The 25,292-nt window shown below is 36.9% G+C and overlaps 1 protein-coding gene across 1 annotated transcript in view; it reads right to left on the bottom strand.

Moving 5' to 3' along the window:
• The window catches only part of SBF2 (SET binding factor 2), a 260,718-nt gene that overhangs the window by 82,860 nt on the left and 152,566 nt on the right, over positions 1 to 25,292 (bottom strand). Inside the window, exons 12-16 of the mRNA XM_057418287.1 lie at positions 25,036 to 25,164; positions 24,194 to 24,292; positions 20,242 to 20,446; positions 17,993 to 18,102; positions 16,336 to 16,485 (exon numbers count right to left, since the gene is read on the bottom strand). Coding sequence (XP_057274270.1) covers positions 16,336 to 16,485; positions 17,993 to 18,102; positions 20,242 to 20,446; positions 24,194 to 24,292; positions 25,036 to 25,164 — 693 coding nt within the window. The remainder of the gene's footprint in view (positions 1 to 16,335; positions 16,486 to 17,992; positions 18,103 to 20,241; positions 20,447 to 24,193; positions 24,293 to 25,035; positions 25,165 to 25,292) is intronic.

Here is a 25,292-nt window from a genome sequence, read left to right on the forward strand (position 1 = left end):
CAGATCATCTCCTCAGCTATCTGATATTTCTTCCTGAGGATTTTATTTCAAACACCTTTCTGGTTTATTATTTTTGTAATTTTCTTGAAATCATAGGGAAAAACGAAAAAAGGGGTGTTCTCCTAAGGAAGTAAGTGGCAGATGAAGACTCATAAAAGGAAACCTGGGATACAGTGAGATATTAGTGGAATATTAAATCCCAACTACACTCATGCTGTTTGAAATTCATTCCACACAATTAATATTTGGTTCTTCCAGGATAAGCCAGACTGCAATGGCTGAAAAAAAAGTGTGGATACTGAAAAGTGAGAAGTTTAAGCCTTAGCATTGGCTTTAGTGTCCTAAAAAGATCAATATTCCAATTCCAGAGAATGCAATAGCAAATTACTAAAACCATGCTGGACAGGATGGCATTATTTAGTGTGTGTACTGAACGAAACACACTGTATCAGCATGAACTGCCAGTTATGTGCAATAAACATAAATGTGATGACTCAAAATAAAAATATTTCTAATCTTTGTCTCCTCCTGGCAAGAAATATGAGCATATATCATGATACATTTTACTATCTTCTCAGTCCTTTTATCTTACCTGCAACTGTAAGTAGCAAAGAAATGTTGAGGCTTTGAGGAAGACTTTCACTGTCGGAGTTGACATGAATCCCACTGTCCCAATTGCCTTCTCCTTCAGTACCATGCTAGTGTCCCATGAATACATTCTGTCCAAGCTCCTTAAGCTGCTGAAATTTTGGAGCTTGTTCTTTGTTTCTTTGTAGACTGTAGCTTTTGATTCAGTATTGTCAGACATCCCACTAGGTGATCTTACTCAACAATTTAATAAGCTGAACAGTGAACTCGCTGCATTTTCAATGAGGTGCAGAAAACAGCCTATCTTGCCAGGTAATGTACTCCAAATACACAATGGTATGAATAGAAATTATCTCAATGCACCAATAATAACAGCTGCCTCTACCTCAGCAAAGCTCCTTTGTCACAACACACGAACGTTACACAAATGATGTATGTCAAAATGCCAAAAAAATTATCATTTTACAGTCACAGTTCAATCTGCACATAATCTTACCTATTCTATTTTATTATACCAATGAATTAGTAAATTAAATTCATAAATACTCACATTAGTCTGACTCTTCTCAAAACAACGTCTCTTCTCTTCTGATGCCCTTGGCTACCACTGAAGTTTAAACCAGATTAAAATACTTTCATTTAGCTCAACAGCTAGAATAACTGTATGGTACTAATCTGCTAATATCGTATTTTTATGACAATAAAAGGAAAATTAAGCGTTTTTCTCTTACAGTAGCTGATTCTAAACATCTGTGTTTATTTTTGAAATAAAACAAGTAAAAAGCTGACTGATAAACACCAGAATTTTACATTAAAGGAAAAACGCCTTGCGAGATTTACTGTGTTAAAGGTATGCATCCAACAGTTAGATACAGCTGCTGTCTCAAGAAGTATGTTAAACTTGATAAATTTTTACAAATTATAAGAATGCAATGATAAAATGTCCTAGTTTTTGTGATAATCTACCAACTACCTGGAATGCAACTACAAAAATACTTTCCCAAATTTTGAAAGAATTCACTATTGCCTTCGAAATACAAGATTCTTTTCTGACTTTAAATATGACAGCTAAGTGTCAGCCAAAATTCTACACTGCCGTAACAATAACATGGAGGTGCTGCACATCTGATTTTGATGAAAATCTCTAGAAAACCCCTTGCCATTAAATGTTGGACCCAAATCCTTTATCTTCATCCGGAATGAGTTAAATACAGAGATATATTATGTGTTACATTTTTATTTTCTTTGTTTTTAATAATGGCAGCACTGCAGCCAGTACACAACAAAATAAGGATTGCCCTATCTCATAGAATCATACAATAGTTAGGGCTAGAAAGGACCTTAAGATCATCAAGTGGGACACCTCACACTAAACCATGTCACCCAAGGCTCTGTCCTACCTGGCCTTGAACATTGCCAGGGATGGAGCATTCACAGTTCCCTTGGGCAACCCATTCCAGTGCCTCACCACCCTTACAGTAAAGAACGTCTTCCTTATAGCCAATCTAAACTTCCCCGTTTAAGTTTTAACCCCTTACCCCTTGTCCTGTCACTACAGTCTCTAATGAAGAGTCCCTCTCCAGCATCCCTATAGGCCCCCTTCAGACACTGGAAGGCTGCTATGAGGTCTCCACGCAGCCTTCTCTTCTCCAGCCTGAACAGCCCCAACTTTCTCAGCCTGTCTTCATACGGGAGGTATCTCATCTTACAATAGTAATGAACTTACCAAGAATGACATGTGAATGGAAGCTTTTGTATACCTAAAATAATATGCTCACCTCATCTGAACACACAGGGTTAAAAAATCCAAATTTAAAGACAAGAGTGTTCAGAAAAGCATATTATCTGCCAACTTCACCTAGTGTACCAGAAATCATAGAAGCAAGAAAAACTAAATCTAGGCAATGCTGGTAATCATTAGATGATCATAGCAGTCTGCAGCCTTGCAACATGTCCTGGAGTAGGCAGAAGTCCCATAACCGAATAGTGTTTCAAATCAAGACATCAAGAAATTTTAAATTAAACATTTCTTAGTTGAATTGCAAAGTTTCAGAACATCAGGTTTCCAGATACATCACTTATTGACAGGATTTCCTAAACATACTCAAAAGATTCAACTATTTTGTAATAATGATTAGTAAAGTTTTCTGTTGTGGTGAGGGGGAGAGAAGTTGGAGAAATGGAGTCATGATAGAAAAAATGCAAGAGATAACAGTATTTGCTAAAAAATGACTAGGAAAGGGTAACTACCAAACACAGAGAAAAGAATAAAGAAAAGAATGAAAAGGAGACCAAGAAAGCACAGAAAACATTGCTTTAGCTGCTTCCAAAGGGGTATCGGTCCTGAACTGAAAGCTGCACGCTGGCTACGAAAAGAAATATATCAACATTTTTTGTTAATAATATGGATTTTAAATCCTGCTAGCCACTACAGTTCTTGCACAGACTGCTAACCAAAATTCACTTCTGAGTAAGTATTTCAAGTTTATTTCTAAAAAAGTTACACCTTCATACAAAACTGTGATAGAAACAAGCTTTACAGTGGTATGGTACAAGCTAAAGATTTCTGCACTAGCTAATACAGTCATTGTCAAATGTCGGTTTTAGTCTTTTCAGAATTTTTTGAAAGTATTTCTTCAAGAAAACTTTTACTGGAGAATTTTGAAAGTAATTAGGTTATGACTTCAAACGACTCCACTGAAAATTAATTTGATCATTATTTCTTTGTTACTAGACTGTTGCCTGAGTAGCCAATGTTTCTTATCACTAACATGGACATTACAGGCTTCAACAGAATTTCAACTCCACCAAGGACCTTTAAGATCAGCTTCTTTTTAGTGATCAGAGAACTGTGCTACACCTTGTTCATTTTATTTTAAGTACATAATTATGTTTCAAATTTTGAAAATTAAACAGGAAAACTTGTAAGGGATGTAAATTTTTTGTTAAGATGGAAAATATGGAACATAGTCCCTTGACAAACTGGTAACATATGATATACCCTTTAATAGTACCTCTCTCTCTTAGCAAGCATCTTTGTTTCTCTTCATGCTCCCAAGAGTGTGTACTATCAATAACTGAAACAAAAAAATTCAAACTGTCATGCAGACAATGCACAACAAGAAAATATGTTGACTTTGGTAAATTTATTAAATATTACAGGGTTCAAGCTGACATCAAAAGAAGTTATTTCCCCCCCCCCACCAAATCCTAATCCCTTTCTCCAAAAAAGTATTTATGGTGATCAATAAAATAAAAATGGAGACAACATGTAATCTCAAAAATGTTTGTGGAATACTCAGAAAATTTCTGGCTGCAGAAACAATCTTTAGCATGCTCTTGTGAAAAAATGTATCCAAGAATCAGCAGTTCTCCCCACAGTTTTGATTACTCCTCGGTGATCTCAGAGGAGATTAATTTAAGTAGGCTATGGAAGAAAGTGAACATCCATATGAAAGAGAGAATCGGAGTGCTCATATATTTTAGTATATTCTGTTCTTTAAGTACAGAATGCTCCCAGATTTGAAGCCAGGAATGAATACCACCAATGGCACTCTGAGTAAACTGCAGATAGGATCATTCAGCTTTCCATTTCATGAAATAAGAAATTAGACAAGATTAACAGAAGTCAAATCTTTGTTATATGGTACATATACTAAATCATGTTAAAACAGTTCTTTGAAATGAGCCTGTGTAAAATGTATATGGCAGTCTGAGTGCCTCTGTTAAAGTTCAGTTAAAATATCAATGATCAAAGAAGTGATTCTTGTAACACCTCTCAGCACCCTGGTTTGGATTCTCTCTGTAGTTATGGTTTTCATGTTTTGATCCATGCAACACTGATGGTCTAATGACTGCCTGAGAGGCTGTGAAAGACTGAAAAAACCCAAGCCTACCATCAACTAAGTTTTCTCCACAGAACATGTTTTACACAGTAACTAGCTCTGTAAGGGTGGAAGCTACATGGATAGAGATTTGGGAAGGTAACAGCCATCAATCATAATCAAGTTAGGATCAAAGTCTATGACTTCTACATGTGCGATTCAGAGGCTGAGTAACAAATTGTGTTAACATAACTGTAGTTGTGGCCTGTGGCTTCTAAACAGAACCACATATGGTTAGTATTTCAGCTATTCCAAATGACAAAGGCAAGGATCCAAAGCAGTCCATTAAAATAAGCATATTCCTTATTTTTTCTTTTTTTACAAAAGTGATTATACCTTTTAACTTCATAAATATAACAGGCTAAATTCCAATGAAATCAATAGTCTAGAATCTTGATTTGGTCTGAAACAATAAATTAAGGGCTGTTTTGTCCACTGCCTTTGCCTGCATTAACATTTTTTCCTCCTCTTACAAAGAAAAAATGCTCAAAAGAACAACTCGTTTTGCCTGCTCTAATACCAAAAAAAAAAATCATTCAGTAAAGACTTTAATTAGTTTAAGGCTGTGAACCCCAGCTTCTCCTGGCACACTGGTCAGACATGGATCCAGAAACATGTTGTGGACAGCATGATATTTTGTGCCGTCCATGAAACCTACACTGCACTAATGTTAATGTTCTTGCACAAGTGGAATACATGATATTTATAGAAGCAGATTTTGTGAGAATTGAAAGGATAGGAAAATATATAAAATATTAGCAATTACATTAAGGCATTAAAAGTGAAGAAAAACAACTTTTTGAGAATTAAAATCATCAGTACAGTTGAAGGAATGTATAATATGTAAAATCCAGATGCCTATGGTTCAGAGGTAGACAGAGTATTGTAATGCAGACAAGGAAAGAGATGAAGTTTCTAAAGAAGTGCTGAAAATCACAGAATCCTCTTAATCCAGGCTGATTTTAAGAGTATTATTACTACAGTTAGAGATGATCTCAAGATACTGCATTCCATACACCCGGAAGGGATAGAGAATATTACATGCCAACTGTATGCAACTTATATAGGTGTAAGAAAAGATATGTATTCTCTAAAGTGATGCTTAATCTATTAAGATTGAAAACAAAGGTTTTATAAGATGCTCAACTGAGCAGAGGAATTAATTTTATCAAAATAAGTTGCTGTTGTCCTCAAAAGCCAATCAGTCTAGATAGAACTAGATATTTGTACACTCACGAACATTGTGAGAATTTAGACCATTAAACATGCAATTCAAATTTTAATTCCTAGCTCTCAAGTGGAGTTTTGAAGTTTAGAGTTGAAGAATTGGTGGAGAGAGGGGAAGAGGGTTGGTGAGGGGTTTTTTTGGTCAGGTTTTGTTTGTTTGATTTTTGATCTGTAGACATTAGAAGTTACTTTTAAATACTTTGTTGGATTACTAGATACCAAAGCCTGATCCACCGACTGTGTATAGAGTTCTGGAATTACTAAAAGCAATCTTCACCACAGCATACTTCAACGGTATTTTCCCATGCATCCTAAAAATCAATTCATGTGAGTCATAAATCTGGGCTATAATATTGAAAATAAATGCTAACAGCTGCAAGAATTTTTTAACACTCTTGTAGACTGTCAAACGTTCTTTTGTTTACACCTTTATTCCGGTTTTATTCTGTAACTTCACACACTTTCTATTTATGTAACAGCAGATGTAGGTCTACTACTATATAGTAATCTATTCTTATGCATTTTTCCTTTAAAAAATCATTCTAAAATGCCACATGTTCACTATTCTTTGTTTGTCATATTAAAGTATTTGTCAAAATTTACACAGAATAATTGACAAAACCCAGAACTGGCCTGTGTTTTATGTATCTCAACATCACACTTCAATTTTTTTGAACACAAGCTGTCAAGATTTCAACTGTTTAAGCCAAAGGTTATACAAATATTATAGCAACCAAAAGATCAGAAAACTCTGAATGTATTTCAATGTTCTTTTTGTTTTAGAAATGACTGTATGTGAAAAATAAAGAAAAGATTATCATCCTCCAGCCACCCACTGGCAACTTTTATGCAAATTCCTGCAAAACAAAATATTTGAAAACAGACCACTTCATAAAATTCCTTACAGAAACAACAAACTAGTTTTCTATATGGCAAGTTTCTTCTAGTAAGTTAAATCATAGAATCATAGAATAGTTAGGGTTGGAAAGGACCTTAAGATCATCTAGTTCCAACCCCCCTGCCATGGGCAGGGACACCTCACACTAAACCATCTCACCCAAGGCCTCGTCCAACCTCGTCTTGAACACTGCCAGGGACGGAGCATTCACAACCTCCCTGGGCAACCCATTCCAGTGCCTCACCATCCTCACAGTAAAGAACTCTCTCCTTATATCCAATCTAAACTTCCCCTGTTTAAGTTTTAACCTGTTACCCCTTGTCCTATCACTACAGTCCCCAATGAAAAGTCCCTCCACAGCATCCTTACAGGCCCCCTTCAGATACTGGAAGGCTGCTATGAGGTCTCCACACAGCCTTCTCTTCTCCAGGCTGAACAGCCCCAACTTTCTCAGCCTGTCTTCATACGGGAGGTGCTCCAGTCCCCTGATCAGCCTCGTGGCCCTTCTCTGGACTTGTTCCAACAGTTCCATGTCCTTTTTATGTTGAGGACACCAGAACTGTACACAATACTCCAGGTGAGGTCTCACAAGAGTAGAGTAGAGGGGCAGGATCACCTCCTTTGACCTGCTGGTCACGCTCCTTTTGATGCAGCCCAGGATACGGTTGGCTTTCTGGGCTGCAAGCGCACACTAAAGCCAGCTCATGTTCATTTTCCCATCCACCAACATCCCCAAGTCTTTCTCCACAGGGCTGCTCTGAATCTCTTCACTGCCCAACCTGTACCAGTGCCTGGGATTGCTCTGACCCAGGTGCAGCACCTTGCATTTGGCATGGTTAAACTTCATAAGGTTGGCATCAGCCCACCTCACAAGCGTGTCCAGGTCCCTCTGGATGGCATTCCTTCCCTCCAGTGTATCAACTGAACCACACAGCTTGGTGTCATCAGCAAACTTGCTGAGAGCGCACTCAATCCCACTGTCCATGTCAGCGACAAAGATGTTGAACAAGACCGGTCCCAACACCAATCCCTGAGGGACACCACTCGTTACTGGTCTCCAGCCGGACACTAAGCCATTGGTCACAACTTTTTGCGTGCAGCCATCCAGCCAGTTCTTTATCCACCGAGTAGTCCATCCATCAAATTGATATATCTCCAATTTAGAGACAAGGATGTCGTGTGGGACAGTGTCGAACGCTTTGCACAAGTCCAGGTAGATGACATCAACTGCTCTACCCTTGTCCATCAGTTCTGTAGCCACATCATAGAAGGCCACCAAATTGGTCAGGCAGGATTTCCCCTTAGTGAAGCCATGCTGGCTGTCACCAAGCACCTTGTTGATTTTCATGTGCCTTAGCATGCCTTCCAGGAGAATCTGCTCCAAGATATTGCCAGGCACAGAGGTGAGACTGACTGGTCTGTAATTCCCCGGGTCATCCATTTTCCCCTTCTTGAAAAGGGGGGTTGTATTTCCCTTTTTCCAGTCATCGGGAACTTCACCTGACTGCCACGATTTCTCAAATATGATGGACAGTGTCTTAGCAACTTCATTTGCCAGCTCCTTCAGGACCCGCGGATGGATTTCATCAGGACCCATGGACTTGCGCACGTTCAGATTTTTAAGATGGTCTCAAACCAGATCCTCTCCTACAGTGGGCCCAAGGTCTTCATTCTCAAATACCACCAATGATCAAGGAAGGACATACCTTGCTCACAAACCAAAGAAGCATTCCACTTCAGTGCTCTACTACATCTCAGTTTAAGTTATTTGAAGTGCGAAGCACAGGGGGGAAGACCAGAGTGACACGCAAATTCTTCCCCTTCATCTTAGTAATAAAAACTGCACTAAAGCTAAATACACATGTGCATATGGGTGGCCAGAGAGTTATGTTCACTGAGTGGGTATAGTGCATCAATGCTGTGTAATATTTTGTTACTTAATGTATACATAAAATGACACTCAATACAGATTGAGTGCAGGTAAACTTACCTACAGTTTTATACACACATCTATATGGAATTAGGTAGCTGTATTGAAATACATGTTATACACATACATAAAACTTAACAAAATTGCACGTGTTCCTTTCATATTTTTGTTAGATATAAAACTTCTAAGAAAAGAAGTCACTAGTTTTATATAACTTTATTATTAGTCACAATTTTAAACATTAAAGACTCTTTGGGTTTTTTTTCCTTTTCACTACCTTTCATCAGTCCACCTCTTTCAGAAGGAGGCTAGAGATCAACTATACAGCAGTATAACATAATTCCTAAAAGATATTTTATTTACAGCAGTAGTAGCTTACAAGCACATGTCTGCTTTTCATCAAGATGACCAAAAATATTTAGAACACGGAGTTATTAGGAACACTTGGCAACCACAAGGCCACAATTAACAGTAATGAACGCTTAGCAGCAGTCAGAGCCTACCACAACAATGCTCCAAGAAGCTACATGGTTTCAATAAGGCACCTATGTGTGCCCAAACACACGCAAGCATGCCCTGCATGAACAGCAAATATTTTAGGACTGAACAGAGGCCCAAAAGGCCCCAGAAAGATGGAGACATCCATTAAGACTACAGAGTGCTCTAGCTGACAAATGTCGCAGAGACCCAACCAGGACTGGGGCGGGGGGGACGGGACACACACATACCGCTCTCCTTATACCTGCCAGGGAACTACTTGCTGTGACACCCTCATTCAGATTCAGTGTTGAATACTCTAGCGCTTACATTTGTGTCCACAAGGATATCACATTTTATCTATCTGTAAGTCAGATATGACCTGACTGAAATCAACATCGCTCAGACACAGACCAGCTGTGTCTGCAGTTTGGATAACATACCCTTTTTTTTTTTTTTTCTGAAACGCCTACATTGCTATGTAAATGCCATGAAAAATCTGCTATAATATGCTAAAAGCACTTCAAAATCATCACAGCTCTTAACATACCTACTTTTGCTGCTGCTGGTTTGTTTCGAGTGCTTTGGTTTCAACCATGCCATGCCTCAGCAAGGGCGAGAACAAGACGGTGGGTGCTGTGGGCTTGTCACCACAGCCCCACTGTGGGACCCACAGCTGCAACCAGCCAGAGGAGGCCGTGGCACTGCTGCTCACATGTATTCCTGCTTATTCTTGTATTAAGCCAAACTCCCCACTATTATTTGACAATTGTAATAAAATATTAAGCAGAGACCCTTAAAACAAGGCTGAATCCTCTGCTAACTGCACAGAAATGTAACAAAGACATAATCAATATCCCCACAGTCTGCAGCCTAGAAAACAAGTAATACCTATGACATGTTGTATCAACAGAAAGGAGGGTACTTTCACATATTTATTATGGCATTTTTGATTCCTTTACATGTTAGCAGTCAGAAACCTGTGTAACCAAGGGATTCCCTGCAACCAGAGCACTCCAGATGATGTATGCTCGAGATGCACATTCATTCATACTGCGAACAGGCTGTGATCATGGCGGGACTTGTAGATTATTTTAACTTCTACATTACTACCGAGTTTATATTTATGTGTATCAGTGTATATATATTTTTCTATTATAGCAGCCATAGATACCTGTATCACCCTTGTGCCTCATGTGTGCACACACATACGTACATACACAGAGGACAGGAAGCGTGTGAACGCAACACATTTTGGTGAGCAGCTGAGAGAGGGAGGCTGAAGGCAGATGTAGGTATGGACAGCATGTCATGGGACTCATTACTGCTAATGCCTATTTTTCCTTTCTTAAAGTAACAGTCTCAAGCAATAATTATGGAGGGTAGGTCCAAGCAGAAGTCACAAACACTTTTACATTAACATAAGTAGGGTCTCTGAAACCTGCAGGGAAACACCAATTTCGGAAATGCCCAGGGTTATTTCTGAACATCTCCACCGGTACAGCACCAGTGTGAAAAGCAGCTATGGTTTTCTGCTGCCTCATTTCCTCATTAAAACCACAGAGGCAGTTTTACTTGGCTTGAGACAAACACCTTGGTACCTGGACATGCAGAACAAGCCAGGCAGCTCCGTGGAGATCACTGCACAAATAAATTTCCCCAAGTGATACAAGGAAGAAATTCTTTCCTGTTAGGGTGGTGAGGCGCTGGAATGGGTTGCCCAGGGAGGTTGTGAATGCTCCATCCCTGGCAGTGTCCAAGGCCAGGTTGGAAGAGGCCTTGGGTGACATGGTTTAGTGTGAGGTGTCCCTGCCCATGGCAGGGGGGTTGGAACTAGATGATCTTAAGGTCCTTTCCAACCCTAAATCTTCTGTGATTCTATGAAAAAGGAATTATTTGGACAGTGCCTTCTCATGGAGAGTCCAAGCCAAATGCAGAATGACTACTGCTATACAAGATGGTCATCTCCCTTGATACCTGCAAGTAGGTAACTGTGGACTGGTCTTCTAGCAGCAGTAATAAAGCTAAGAAGTTTGCAACCTTCAATAATAGCAGTATGCATACACCTGCTTCATGAATAAGTACATGGGCAATCCCACAGAAAGCTCCATTTTCAGGATTTCATGAAAATATGCCTGTGAATGGATTTTTCATGGGCTGTGTGGCCATTCAGTGAGATGGGATGGCTGTAACAGTATGCTCCTCAGAGCAAAAAAAGGAAAAATAAACACAGATCAGCAATACAACCTTTGATAATGTACTTTTTTTCCTAGATAAATTATGTGAGCACCATCAGCTCAGCCATGTCCTATGATATTCTAGTATCTTGCAATTTCTTGAGAATGAGAAAGGTCATCAGAAAGATTCAGAAAGAGCAGCTTCTTTTATTAAGTCCAGAACATTATAGGTGAACTCCTGAAAAGTCAGCAGGATGGAAAAAAAACTGTTATTTTTACTTCTTGGGTAATAAACCATGTACCACAGAAACTATATGACTGTGCCCGTTGTGACAATACGGAATTAAATCTGGAAGTTTAAAGTCCAAGCCTTACATACTGGAATCTCCATTCTTTCACTTAAATAATATCATAACTACATCTAACAGGATGAAAAAGATTGAACTGTTAATAACTAATAAATTAATAGAATTATGTCCCTGTTAAACTACAGTGACTTCTCTTTATTATGTATTTTCTATGCTCTAAAAGACCTTAAAATACTTTCAAATATTACTACTGTTCAAACATTACTCTGACAGGCTTTACTTGCAAGAGTGCAAATCAAACCGAGTAACAAAAGGCAGGCCATGTCTGAAAGGAGAGAAATCTACTATTAGCCTCTGAAATATAGACATTTAGCAACATAGTTTTCTACATAAAATATGAGAAATACTAGTTCATTGAACCTTTATATACATACACATATGGCTTATTTTCTCTCAGGAGTAATAAAATATTTCTTGTTATTGGAAAGTATTTGCAAACCTCTGAATTCTGAGAACTCACAATTTTTAAATTTTATCTGGTGGTAGAACACAATACAACAGTTACTTGAATAAGAAAAAAAAATTAATACTAACTACAAAATGCCATTGGTTTTAATTTTGCATATTAAAGATTCTTTATACACAGATTGTATAGTTAAGCGGTAGAAAGCGACCTTTATTACACCAAACTGATACAGAAGAGTCATGAGCAAAATTTTACAGGCATAATTAACCAGTAATATCTTTAGTCTGCTTTTGGCAATTGCTGGAGAACAGATGCTGGCCCAGATATACTTTGTTGTAACCTAACACAGGTTAAATTCTTAATTTTGCTCTGGTTGCTACTAAGACTTCCTACAGTTGTTTCTCATATCGTACATTGTAAGTATACTTTTAGAGCGCTCAGTATACTCTATTTGAAAGATGAACATCTGTTTTTTGCAAGTACGGAAAGCCCTAGAGATCTATTGGAAGCTATCTAAAGCACTAGAACGTTTAATAATTTGTCTACACCACCACATATTCACACAGATGTGAAACTGGCCTTAAAACAGCATTCATGACTTTGTAGGCTGTCAGATTAAATCACATCATTAGAAGACCTTATCCATTTCCTACAGCTGAAGAAAAGAATTTTGAAAGCGTTTATGCATTTAATAGTTTTTATGCACCTTATTCCCACTCTAACCACATTTAGTTTAGGTACTCCAGATGTCTGGGGCACATGTGTTTTCCAATTTGACCCAAATTTGCCAAAGCATTGATATGAAGTTAGGCAATATTAATATGTGACATCTTACAGAGTCAATGTGATATTGCAACACTGTAGGCTTGTAGTTTTTCTTTTTAAATGGAAAGTTTTATCTGTCCTAACCACTAAAAGAAGCTTCTTCACAGTCCTCTGAAGAGAACCTTTCCCCATCTTTTTTTCTTCCAGAAAGCCTTACTGTTACTGTTACTTTATGCAAGTTGTTTGGAATATCTTTTCATCAAGTACTCTCCACCTACACCAGGGAAGAAGTTACAACTTTCAACCCTTTTTGCCTTTACTGCCATTTTATCAAACTAAGTGCTACTGTGTTTCAAAATAAGAATTCACTTGGTGCTACCAGAAGGAAGTCAGAAACAATTGAAAATCTGGACAAGTCATGTTGTTTCTAATAAATTAATGGAGAAGCATGCAAATTGAGCCTTGAAATTGGCTTTGCTATTATTTCTTAACAAGTATTAAGGATACAGTGTGCTGCTAGAAATGTAATTACACAGAACAAATACTTCTCTGGTAAAAAGCAGGCTTCTTAGGTGTAAAAATGTTAAGCAGCCTTTTCTGAAATGTCAGAGAAAAGCATTACATCACAGAAAATTAAAGAGAAAAAAACGTTCAAAACAGAAATTTTTGTGTAATTGCAAATAATTCTGATGTAAACTCAGCAGTAGATAGCAAACATGATGGAAATAGTTTCTAGAGAAATAATTTCACCTTTTTCTCATTGCAGTGCCATCTGCATGCATAAATTGTCAATCAATATATTAAGCTTTTGCAACACTGTAGACGGTTATTAACAGTAATTTTAGTTATATAACATATGGAACAAAACATAATGCTTCTGCTTTGCTATCACACATATTAATCAATATCACAGATATTAATCGTTTTGCCAGCTCTAGAGAAATCAGTGAGCTATCACCCTCCCTTCCTTCCAGTTGCACAATGGCTAGAGATTGGATACTGAGGGAAATACAGCCTAAGTATTTTTTTTTGCTAAAATAAAGCAGCTGTTATCTTGAAGCAATGGTGTGAGTAATTTATTCCTCTTCCTTAATCTATTCCGAAGTACTGTGGTAGCAGACACATCTCACCAGATACAATGATACTGGCCACAATATGCACTGTGGGATTATTGCTAACATTTTGTTAACATACTGCTTTTCATCCTTAAAACAAGTGTACAGAAGCTCTAAAAAAGCGTATAACTTTTATTTTTATGGACTCTAGTAAAATAAGAGAATAAATTCTATTAAAAGAAAAAAAAACCTAACACTAGACAACCAGGAAAATCTTTAATAGTAACAGAGGGATATGCAATAAACTTGCAGAATGCAATCTTCCCGGTTTTCTAGTATGTGCACTGTTCCCGGTAAGACAAAGAATTCAGCACATGACAGTAACACAGTTTCTTGTTCAAAAGACACTTTTCAGATATGGTCAACCTATATCTCTTGAAATACTATGGTTTGCAACAATTCACATTATCAGTAGCAGAGGTTTGGTGGCTGAGGAGCATCACATTTCGTATCCACACGAGCAAGTGAGCCAGCAAATACTGGTATTTCCCAGGGAAAACCATCAGGCATACACATGCCAGATCAACCCAGCATGTATAGTAGAGAGCCAGGGCTATGTCCAACCTATCAAGTCTGCTTGGCGCCTTCCCTTCCTCTCAGCTTTTGTATCAGCCCCCTGGTCACAGCAATATTTTAGTTTGTATCTTATGGATGCTAACAGGAACATACAATAACACTAACAGAAAAATCTGTGGCTAGATGTTCAGTGGTATGACTGAGACAGTTTCTACAACTCCAATAGTTCACTGAGATCTTAAAGCAGTACTGCAATCTGACTCTCTCTCAAAAACTCAATTGTAATTAATGTGGTATTTCCTTAAGGCTTGAATACATCTCCAGCTAAGACCACATTTCTTTAATTAGATTTTTGTATCATTTTAACAGACACAGTTTAAGTGACTTGGTCTTATGACCTGCAACTAACAGAATTCTCTCTACAGCAAAATGCTGACATGCTGAGTCCCACTGCAGCAAGGGCAAACTTAACTTGTGGATAATGTATTTTTTTCTGATACAGGGAAGCTCCAAAATGTCACAATTTACGTGCTGTTCCAAACAGTAAAACTGAACAAAGTGAACAAATTATAAAACATCCTTTTATCTTAATATATCATGCTTATAACTTCATAAATCATTTCATACACCATAAAAGTAGATGTTCTAAATACTTGTTTCCAACTAGCTGCCCAGTGTCAGAAGTTCAGATGTTTTCATATTGGCCAAGCTGACACCTAAGAAATTGAAATTTCCATTTTATATTTTCACAGATATGAAAACAATGTTGAGGGGAAAATGCCTCCTGACCGGATCTGTTTCCTCTGTATGATTTATGTTCGTTAGTTCAGTTGGCGAAAAAAGAACCAAACAAAGCAACAAAAAACCCACAAAACAACCAAACTCTATTCTAGTTTAACTTCAGGAACACTTCAGACACATTCATTTCTATAAACATTAAGGTCCTTTTTGGATCTTCAAAGCACTGGAAAGAAAAACAATATTTTTCTCCTTGAGAAAAATTTGATGTTATTGCTTTATTAAAGGTGATGTTAGCATTTCTTTCCTGAGCAAAGGAAATTCCCTCAACTCCCCATTTTCTTCTGCCATCTATTTTGTACTAAGATATGGGAAATAAAGGGGTTTTTAATCCCATCAACAATCAAAAAAGTGGAAACAACATCTAGACAATCCTGCTTTCTGGTTTGAAAGGAAATTTCTAACTTGAATACAAAGCAGGTCAGTATTTCACTGGTCACTGGGCAGAGAAATACAGTTTCAGATAGCCTCAGAGTTGTAAGCAAAACCAGAGTTGGAAGTTAACCTTAAAGTTTGGAAAAGGCCAATGGTTGTGACAAAAAAGGGACATTCCAGTACATGCCCTACAATTTCAGCCAGCTGACTTCAGTTATCATCTGCTAACTGCAGGTAACTTTACTCCAAAACCACTGCAAAGCTGAATTTTGTTCCTAACAGCAGAAAAGCATCTACTGTGAACAAACAAGAAATACAACAGAAAACAAATCTTACATTTGATGGTGACCTGAGGTAGCATTTGCTCAGTCAGTGTTAATTTATAGCTATACATAACATATGAAATATGTTCACACGACGACAAAGAAGACAAACTTGAGGTTTTTTTAAACTGAGCAGTGGGTGATACACACTTCAGGAGGTCAAAGTAGCAAATGACCTGGAAAACCTAACACCCATTTATCAAGAAAGTAATCCAAGCCATTAAGGCAAATCACTTCAATACTGAAAACAGTAAGTTATATCTACATTGTCAATAACAGAAAGAGTTTTCTGTTTTTTTTTTTTTATCACGCAGATCTGTATAGACCTGCCTAATATCTTAAATCCAGTCAAGCAGCTTCTGCTACAACACTAAGTACATCAACTGTCCTTTAATTTTTTTGCTTTTCCACATCATTCGAAACAATTTTTTGCTTATCATAATAGCAAAACAAAGACAACCAAAGAACACAGCTTTCACACACTGTACCTGCAAAGCACAGTTCATCATTCGCACAATGTAGTCGAACTGCTGATGGTCCAGTATTGCTCGATTTTGTTTAACATGCAAGCCTAATTCCTGTGTCAGGCAGTGCCGAGCTGCCTTTCCCTTTAGGGCTCTCAGAGCTGCAGGCAGGGTCTGGAGAGAAGAAAATCTGCCGTTATGAAAAGGAAATTGAATGGCACCATTCATACTGAATATAATTAATTCTTTATTAAGAAACTCCAAGTGACAGTATATTAAACAATAACTTTGGAAATGACTCATTAGCTTGAGTATCACCCTTTCACATAATGGTTGATTTAGCTAGAGTCATTAAGTAATAAATTCTTCCCTTTTTTTTTTTCTAATGCATTAAACAGTATTTCTCACCTACATCTGCAAATAGAAATGACTGAATACAGACAGACATCGAGTGGATTTGAAATCAGAAATTGATTATTCTGCATGAAAGCAAGTGCTCTACTCTGTACCAGCCAGGCCAGGCCTCAAGTTAGCATATCAAGGACAACCAGCATGTTTTTTGAAAAGCATTGAATGACAAAGGGTTTTAGAAGTGGCATACCTCTCACAGCAATGAGGTCACAACACTGTCATACAGTTTACCCTAGGACAGTGCCAATAGAATATTTATGCCAATGTTTTAAAGATGCAGCAAGTGCTACATTAGTGATTATCAGCTGTGGCCCTTTAGACTAGATTTAATGGGTGGTAACAGATGAATAAGAAAAGTCAGCCTATTGTCTTATCTAAGGGCAAATTTACCATTCAGGGGGACAAAAAAAATACTGACTTTTTCCAAGTGTGTGTAATTTAAAAAATATTAAATACTACTGTATTACACATGCATCAAAACTCTTTAAAAAGAGATACATATTTTATTAGAACTTCTCCCATATACACTTCCATAATACAACTTGTAAATCAAAATCACTCGTTTTCTCACTGAGCTGCATTGCCTCAGAGATGCATGGGTGATACTTCTCTGACAAATATTAAAAAAGTGCTTAAAATTATTTTACAGTCATTTTCATATGTAAGATTAGATTTCAGTGTAGGTTCTAGAATCAGTAATTGAAAACTCTATGGACAGAATCTGTAAAACCTGGCAACTTAATAACTTGAAAAACTAAGCACGTCAAGGATGACAACTCACTAGTACATTTACGTAAAGACAAACATGGCAAATGTTTACATTCATCTCTGAGTTTTATATAATTACTGATTTTTAAAACAACCAAAACTTACAGTACTGAAAAGTTAAAAAAAGCATTGGTTGATAAACACTTAAATGTCTGTGTATGCCTTTTGTTTGCAGTCCTCCCAGTCTATACTGCTAGAGTAATACACTGCTTTAAAAACAAATTATGTGGACAATACTATTTATAATGGTAACATAAAGCAGAAAAAACAGCTTCAACACACCCATGTAGTATTACAAACAGGTTTTCAAATCCATTAGCCTCAGATTACACCCAGTATTGCATTCATATGACTAGTTTTACTGCTTCATTCATTTAAATGGTTAAAATAATCATTAGCATTTGAAACAAGACTTCAAAATGTACTTTGTGACAAGGTCAGTCCCCATTTGCTCATTAACAGAACAAGCTTATTTGGGAAAGTTAAAAATTCATTTTATTACCTTTTCAGTCTCCAAAAATTTGTTTTCAAAAATGAATGAGATGCAACTTCTAACAACTTCCAGCCTTTGTGCACTGTTGAAAACTGTGCTTCCTTTTTCCATTATGGAAACTAACAAAGAAAAAGAAGAATATATATCCGTGAAATGTCTTCTGCAAAAGCCACAAAGACCTGAAAGTTCTTTTAAAATAAAATAAAAAATGTGCCCTCAGTTTTGGTCTGTGAAGCAAATTCCATTAGTAGGCATATAGAGGTAGGAACATAAGATCCTAAATCTTTGGTTTCCACATACTGTCTGAAGAAATGAGTGCTCCGAATTTTAAGTACAGCAGCTGATTTTCTTTACTACTTGTTCTATTTGTCTCATACAGACAGAGATTCCAACTTCTAACATACTAATGAAATATATAAAGAGAAATTAGATATATATTTATATATGCTTGTGTTCTGCAGTGAACTACATAGCCTTGCATATTTTGTAGCAGTAACTATTTTTTTCCTAGAGAATGCATTGGCCATGGCAAGAATTTTGTGACAGACATATTCTCATACCTAGACTCCAATTTGCTGATATCAAAAGACTGTTTTCTGAACGCAGTGTTTATTTAGCTCCGAATTTTCAAGAGAATTCAGAATGGAAGAGCTAACATACTCTTTTCCTCTTTGGTATCAAATAAATAAATTATAAATGCAGAATATGCCCTTCTTGTAGATAACAATGAGCTCCAATAACCAAGGATTTTGACACACAGGACAGCAGAGAGTATGAGAGCTGTTCCTTGGGGGGGGTGGGGGGGGATGGGGACGACAAAACCAAACTAAGAGTCAACAGCAAAGGCAGGTGAACAGAGTTTATCCTATTCTTAGTAAACGTAAAGAGAAACAGGCCTAGAACAGGCCTCAAGAGGCCATCCAGTTCATCCTGCTGTCCCTAGACAGGATCAACTGTATTTATGTTACTTCTCATGTTTGTCTAATATGTTCCCAAAGTTCTGTGATAACAGAGGCTCCATGGCTTCACAAGAAATCAGTTCAACTGTCTCACAATTCTCATTTTACCAAGTTTTTCCATACAAATAACTCTATTTTCGTGCTGCAATTAAATCCATTATTTCTTATCACTGCAGATTATTCCCTTTCTTTTAACAGCCTCTTAAGTAATTGAAGGCTGCTATTATGTGTTCCCTTAGTCTTCTGTTTTTTAGTCTAAACAATTCTCCATCTTTCCTTCTAGGTCACATTCTCCAGACCACTGGTCATTCTTGTTGGTTGCTTCTGGACTCGCTCCAACAGAACCAAAAATGGAGACAGTCTTCTAGTGTCCAAAAATGGATACAAACAGTCCAGCGGAGTTCTTACTGAGTACAACAAAAGGATTTCTCCATGGGTTCACTGACTGTACTCCTGTTTATACATGCGACTGAGATGTTTGTCTTTTTTTGCAATAGCTAGATACGTTTGGGTCATGTTTGCCCTACAATCACTATAATTCCCAAATTAGTGTCTGAAGTTGCCTAGTCAGCTGATCATGCCCATGCAATACCTTATCTGAAGAAAGGCAGTAGAGAAATACAAAATTCAGAAACTAGACTTCTAAGTTTTCAAGACTGATCTGAATTCTAATCCCATCCTCCAAAACTTCTGCAAGCTCTGCTTAGCTTCATGTGTCCTGCAAGTTTACTAAACATACTTGTTTATGCCAACATTCACATCAATGAATATGACTATGACTAACAGAATTTTTCTAGCATTAAAATGAATTTGACAGGCCTACAATGTCTACACCTGCTCATTATATTTAAATATAGGTATATTTATTTTGAGACAGAGAATATGTTTATTCCTTGCCTTTTCCCAGTAATTTACATGTCTTCCACTACTGTCAAAGAAGAAATCCTAACAGTTCAAAGCATGGTTCAGCCAGTCCTACAAGTAACCTATGGTGATATTCATCAAACCTAGGTGAGTAGACAGTATCTAATTTAATAGTTCAATTTAACTCAGATAAACTTTTTTTGTTGTTAGTAATTATGCCACTATGGATATTTGATCTCTTAGTAAAGGCTGATACAAAAGGGCTTTCAAAATTGCAAAGTCAAATTGGCAAGTCTATGTACTGAAGTTCACCAACATCACTAAAAATGCAGTATTAATTTGAGTTTGGAAGCAACACATTGCAGTCATGTTAATTTTTGTTCAGCTCGTGAGATAGGATGACAAATAGGTAAGTCAGGGAAGGAGTACACATACCAACAGGGGGACCAGCTGGAACAACACACTTCTTGTCCCCACGAGTGGCAGGGGGGGCACCCTGACTCCTTGCAAGGCCTTCCTGGAGGAGCTCCTGCACCCGGCACTCATTGATCCGAGGGAAAGGAAGGATGTGAACCCGCAAGTGGGAGCCCTCCGTGGGCCGTGGCACTTTCTGAAACGCCATGTGGGGACTGGGATTCTCCTGCAGGTCAAAAGCAAAGGTTATACACAAATGCGTTATACAGTGTTACCATCTGTATTATTCAACTTTATTACTGTTTTGTGTAGCTGTCATACCTGAATGATTAAGAAGCAGAGTATCTAATGCAGCTCACTAATATAATGTTTCATATTCATATCACCCTGATTCATTATCTGTAATACTTCCGACTTCATTAAGGGCTTTTACAAAATATTTTTTGCCAAAATGAAAAATCCAAAAAGAAAGAGAGCAAAAGAAAATTACTGCTTAGGTTGATTATATGCAGCTTAATGAATATTTAGGACTCAAATAGTTTGACAATCAATCTCTTCATTAGAGAGAGAGTTAAAGAGTACTAAAACATATAATCTCTTCACTGAGTACTGAGAAATATTCTCATCTTAAGACTATGAAGTAAAAATTAATTTTTGTACCATGTTGTATCAAACTCACTAGACACCAATTTTCTATCTTCTGTATGTCCCATAAAAATACATCACAAAGCTGAGTGTTTGCACTAAAAAAAGAATAATTAAAGAAGTTAATATATGTGATCAAAGAGAGTAAGCAATATGCCTAAACTACAAGGAAAATAAAAAAGCTGTCACATCGGATTTTGGGATGTTCACACAGGATAGGAAAGACTTTTATTGTTATAAATCTATCAGCATTTCCACTGTGAATGTAAAGGTTTGCCTGAATGAATCTCCACTCGCTCTTTCATGGTCGGCAATTAGCAGCCCCAAAGAAAGTTATTATCCTTGCTTTTGGGTTTTCTTGCAGAGGTCTTCAGCAGTGAAAAAAAATTATAAAAATCAGTTCTACATTGCATCTTCTGTATCTGGTGTTCAGTTATCAGAAAGACCACACACATCACAAACCACTAATTTTCACTCAACTGCCTGCAAATTTATTTTAGCTTGTTTAAAACACACTTTCCAGAAAGATATCCTGAAGACAACAGGATATGAAAATTCGCCATTTCTTTTCATTTTTTTCCCTCAAATGGTTGATAGTCTTTTCTATTTGTGGGTTGTTTTTTTGGTTTTTTTTGTTTGTTTTTCTTTTAACTCCTGGCTTCAGGCTGTACTTCTTCTGAAAGACAGCTGAGACCCACAAGGATTCTACCACCATTCACAGGATCACATCTCACATCTTGGGGAGTGTAACAATCAAACAAAATAGGATGTTTTCAGCTTTCCATTCATATACCAGGGGTTATCATCGATCATGCTTTAATTTACTGTTATGTAACTTGACTCTATGCTATTACTTATTATTGGCTATAGACCACTGCCAAAGAGTGCTCCTCAACCAATTAGATTTCTGTTGTACAAGCACAACCAGCTTGCAATAAAACCTGCAAACAGGAGTTAGTTTGAAACTTTCGTTTAAGGGCGCAAAAGGCAACAAAGGGATCAAACGCATCAACTTGAGAAATAGCAGTCAAAACAAACCAGCTACTTAACCATACAAATTCTCTGCAGAGGAAAGTTAAATAAACCAAGCCAAAAACCTAGCCAGGAGGATGAGAGCAGCAGATGCCAAGAAAAGCAAGGCAGAGAAAGGGAACACAATCTCAGCAGGGGGTAACAGATGACATAGAAAAAGCCAGAAAGGGAGTGTAACTATTCCACATTCCATTTCATGAAGAGAGATCCAGAGGAAATATAGAGTTACTTTAATCTTGGACATCACAAATACGCCAGCTGTATACTCTCTGAGGAACGTCGGTCTAATGTCTTTAACTACTAAAGCAGTATATGCCAAAAACTTGTCTAGATTTTCCACTTGTACCAGCTAGACTAAAACAAACATTATCTCCCTTATCTCTCTGTTACAAACTTTGTCTCCACAATGTATCTAGACTGTCACAGCTACAATATTATTAAAACTGTGGACAAGATGTCAAAATACGTCATGCAGTGAGTTTAAAATCAGGTGGCTCTATGCATAATTTACAGAAGCAATGTTACTCATCACAGTGCTTTATTCAAAGATAGGTGTATGCGTAACTATCAAAAATCTGACTTGTAAATGCACTAAGCCATTTACTTAGTGGTAGTGAAGTAGGAAGCTCATCACAATGATATACTAAATCACATCACAAGAAATGACATAAATTAATTAGTTTTGACACTGATTTTAAGAAATAATAGAAATAAAAAGTTCCACATATGCACACTTACTTATGCTTTACACATCCTTTCATTCTAAGTAGAAAATAGAATAAGTCCAATATTTATCATTAAAAGAATGCTCTAGAATGAGGAGATATACTATTGAATAAATAATATTCTATTACAAATGAAATCTCATAGATGAAATGAATCTATGTAACAAAAATTCTGATGCCTGATGTTTCTCTTCATTTTCCACAAGATACATACTCTAAGTCTGAAGTGTCAGTGTAAGGATACCAGTGTTAATATACTCCAGTAAGTATGCCATAACACACAGGGACAAGAGACAACATTTCACACGCACTGTTACATGTGAAATGGTTTTAGTCCACAGTGATGTATTTGCCCTCTCTTCCAATGGCTGCTATCATCAAGTTAGATTAAGATGTGTATTTATTTAATAAATATATTATTTAATTCAGAAAAAGTGTAATAGTCATTTGGCAATTTCAGAGGAAAAGAGAGATGGTGCACGTGAGTGAGTCTGAAAACAGACACACGAGTTTTGCAACTAAGGACAATATTAAAGCCAGACTAATCTCATTTAACACCCCTTACTATTCACACATTTAATTTACTTGAAGTACATAGACATATTTTTCCATCCAAAAATCTTCTGTGAAAAAAGATGCACTGGCTGTTAATTTATTTCTTATGGAAAAGATACTGATTTTACCCTAAACAAAAATTACAGTGACAGTGAAAAAAATCCTTAAAGGCATTCATGGGGGGCACAGGGAAGACAGACATATGCAACTCAAAAGAAACCCCAAAACACCCCAGGACATAACAATATTTGGTAAATCTTGTGGGATATTAGTAGAAGTGTACATGTAAACCATAGTTTTGGGGAAGAGGGATACAGAATAGAAAGAATGACAAAGATGTTAACTGATTATGTAGTAGATATTGCTCTGTGGAGTCTGAAAAACCACAGGAAGTCTGTGTGGGTGGGGGGAGATTAGGTGATGCCCCCCCCCCCCCGAAAGAGAATAACAAAGAAAACCCACAAAACCAGCTAACGAATGGAAAGAGAAGCAACACGTAACATAAAGGAGCATGATAGGAAGACAAGAATGAAACTGGAAATGGTATTCCAGGAAACCTAGAGTTCAAGAAATAGGATGTAAGAAATAGCACTTGCTGAGCACACAAACTCTAGGGACTGGGTTGCACAACAAAAAAGGTCTGTGGAAAATACCTATTATGCCAAACTGGATGTACAGTTTTCACGTGGAAAACTGTCTAGAGGCATGGACAGGTTGCAGCAGAGAATATAACAGTTGATACAAGTTATGTGAATACTGACAAAAAAAAAAGTAAGTAGCAGTACCTATACACAAATTAATATCAGCATTAATAAATCAATATCACTATATTGAACTTCCACCAATGTACATCACATGTACAAAATTGATGACACTTGAAGTTCCAAACTCTTCCGTCATAATGTACACATGACTAACAGAAGCAGTCACTTTCATTTTCATACACTGGATCAATCTCAGAAGTAAGAAGTTTCAATATTACTACCTCAAAAGTGCAGCAGATAGAGTAAACTTACATTTTTGAAGAGCTGTTCTGCAAGTTCTCTAACATGCTTTATCATTTTTGGTGGATTACCCTCCTCAGCTTTAATTCTTTCAACTTCAAAGGCTACCAACTTAAAAAATAAAAAAAAGTTTACAATTCAACTAAAAATAATTTCTTTTGTATTTAAATCATGAAATTTTAATCTTACATTGAAATTCAGCAAAGAAAACTGAACACTGGAAAATGTGCAATGTCACATTGCTCTGGAACATGAGATATTTTCACTTTCATACACAGCTTCTGTTACCAGACTTTATAGTCCTACCAAATACAGAGATTCCTATGTACCTAAAGCATTCCTTTAACATTTCTAATATGACAATCCATATTTCTTATATATACTACTACTAAGCAGAATTAATACCAAACTCTATTTGTATTCTACATTCAAATAAAAACCAGAACAGAAAAAATATGGCATTACTTAAAAAAAAAGTTTGTCCCAGTTTATATTCTTGGGTATGTGTTTAATTTAATATTTCTCAATTACTTTTTTCAATGTTTCTAAGAATATAATTAAATTACTCAAAATAGTTCTGTACTACCACATGTGATGCATTACAAAGTTCCAAACCTGACAATAGGAGCAGCATTACCACGATTTACACATCTGTTTAACTTCATATATATGAGCAGGGCATAATTTTATGGAAGCAAGCTGGAAATGTATACTTAGTAGAAATTGGAATTTAAAAGACTAATATAAACTTTAATTAACAATGAGGATACAGAAGCAGTTCAGTATTTTTTTACATGCTGAAATATCATAGGTACATTTTCATTTACTTAGGTATATATAGGAATAGTTTTCACCTCATCAAAAAGATCACAGGCTCTGAAAGGAGGACCCCTCTCTGACACAAAACCAGCAAATGCCATTCCATTGAGCACTTTGGTTAGAAAGTCATTCTCAATTAAGCCTCGTTTGCCCAAGAAGGCTGCCTGCAATAAAGAAAGAAAAAAATGTACGTCTTTCATCAGTATCAAAACTACACTCAGTTATATACTGGCAGTTAAATAGTTTCGCCAGCTTCTACTAATAGGTGGCACATTGTAATGAAATCTTTTCT

The sequence above is a fragment of the Pezoporus wallicus genome, unplaced genomic scaffold (genome assembly GCF_028554395.1).
Source record: "Pezoporus wallicus isolate ANWC-B61680 ecotype Strahan unplaced genomic scaffold, APGP_CSIRO_Pwel_v1 contig_2025, whole genome shotgun sequence".
In the NCBI taxonomy this organism is placed as follows: Eukaryota; Metazoa; Chordata; class Aves; order Psittaciformes; family Psittacidae; genus Pezoporus; species Pezoporus wallicus.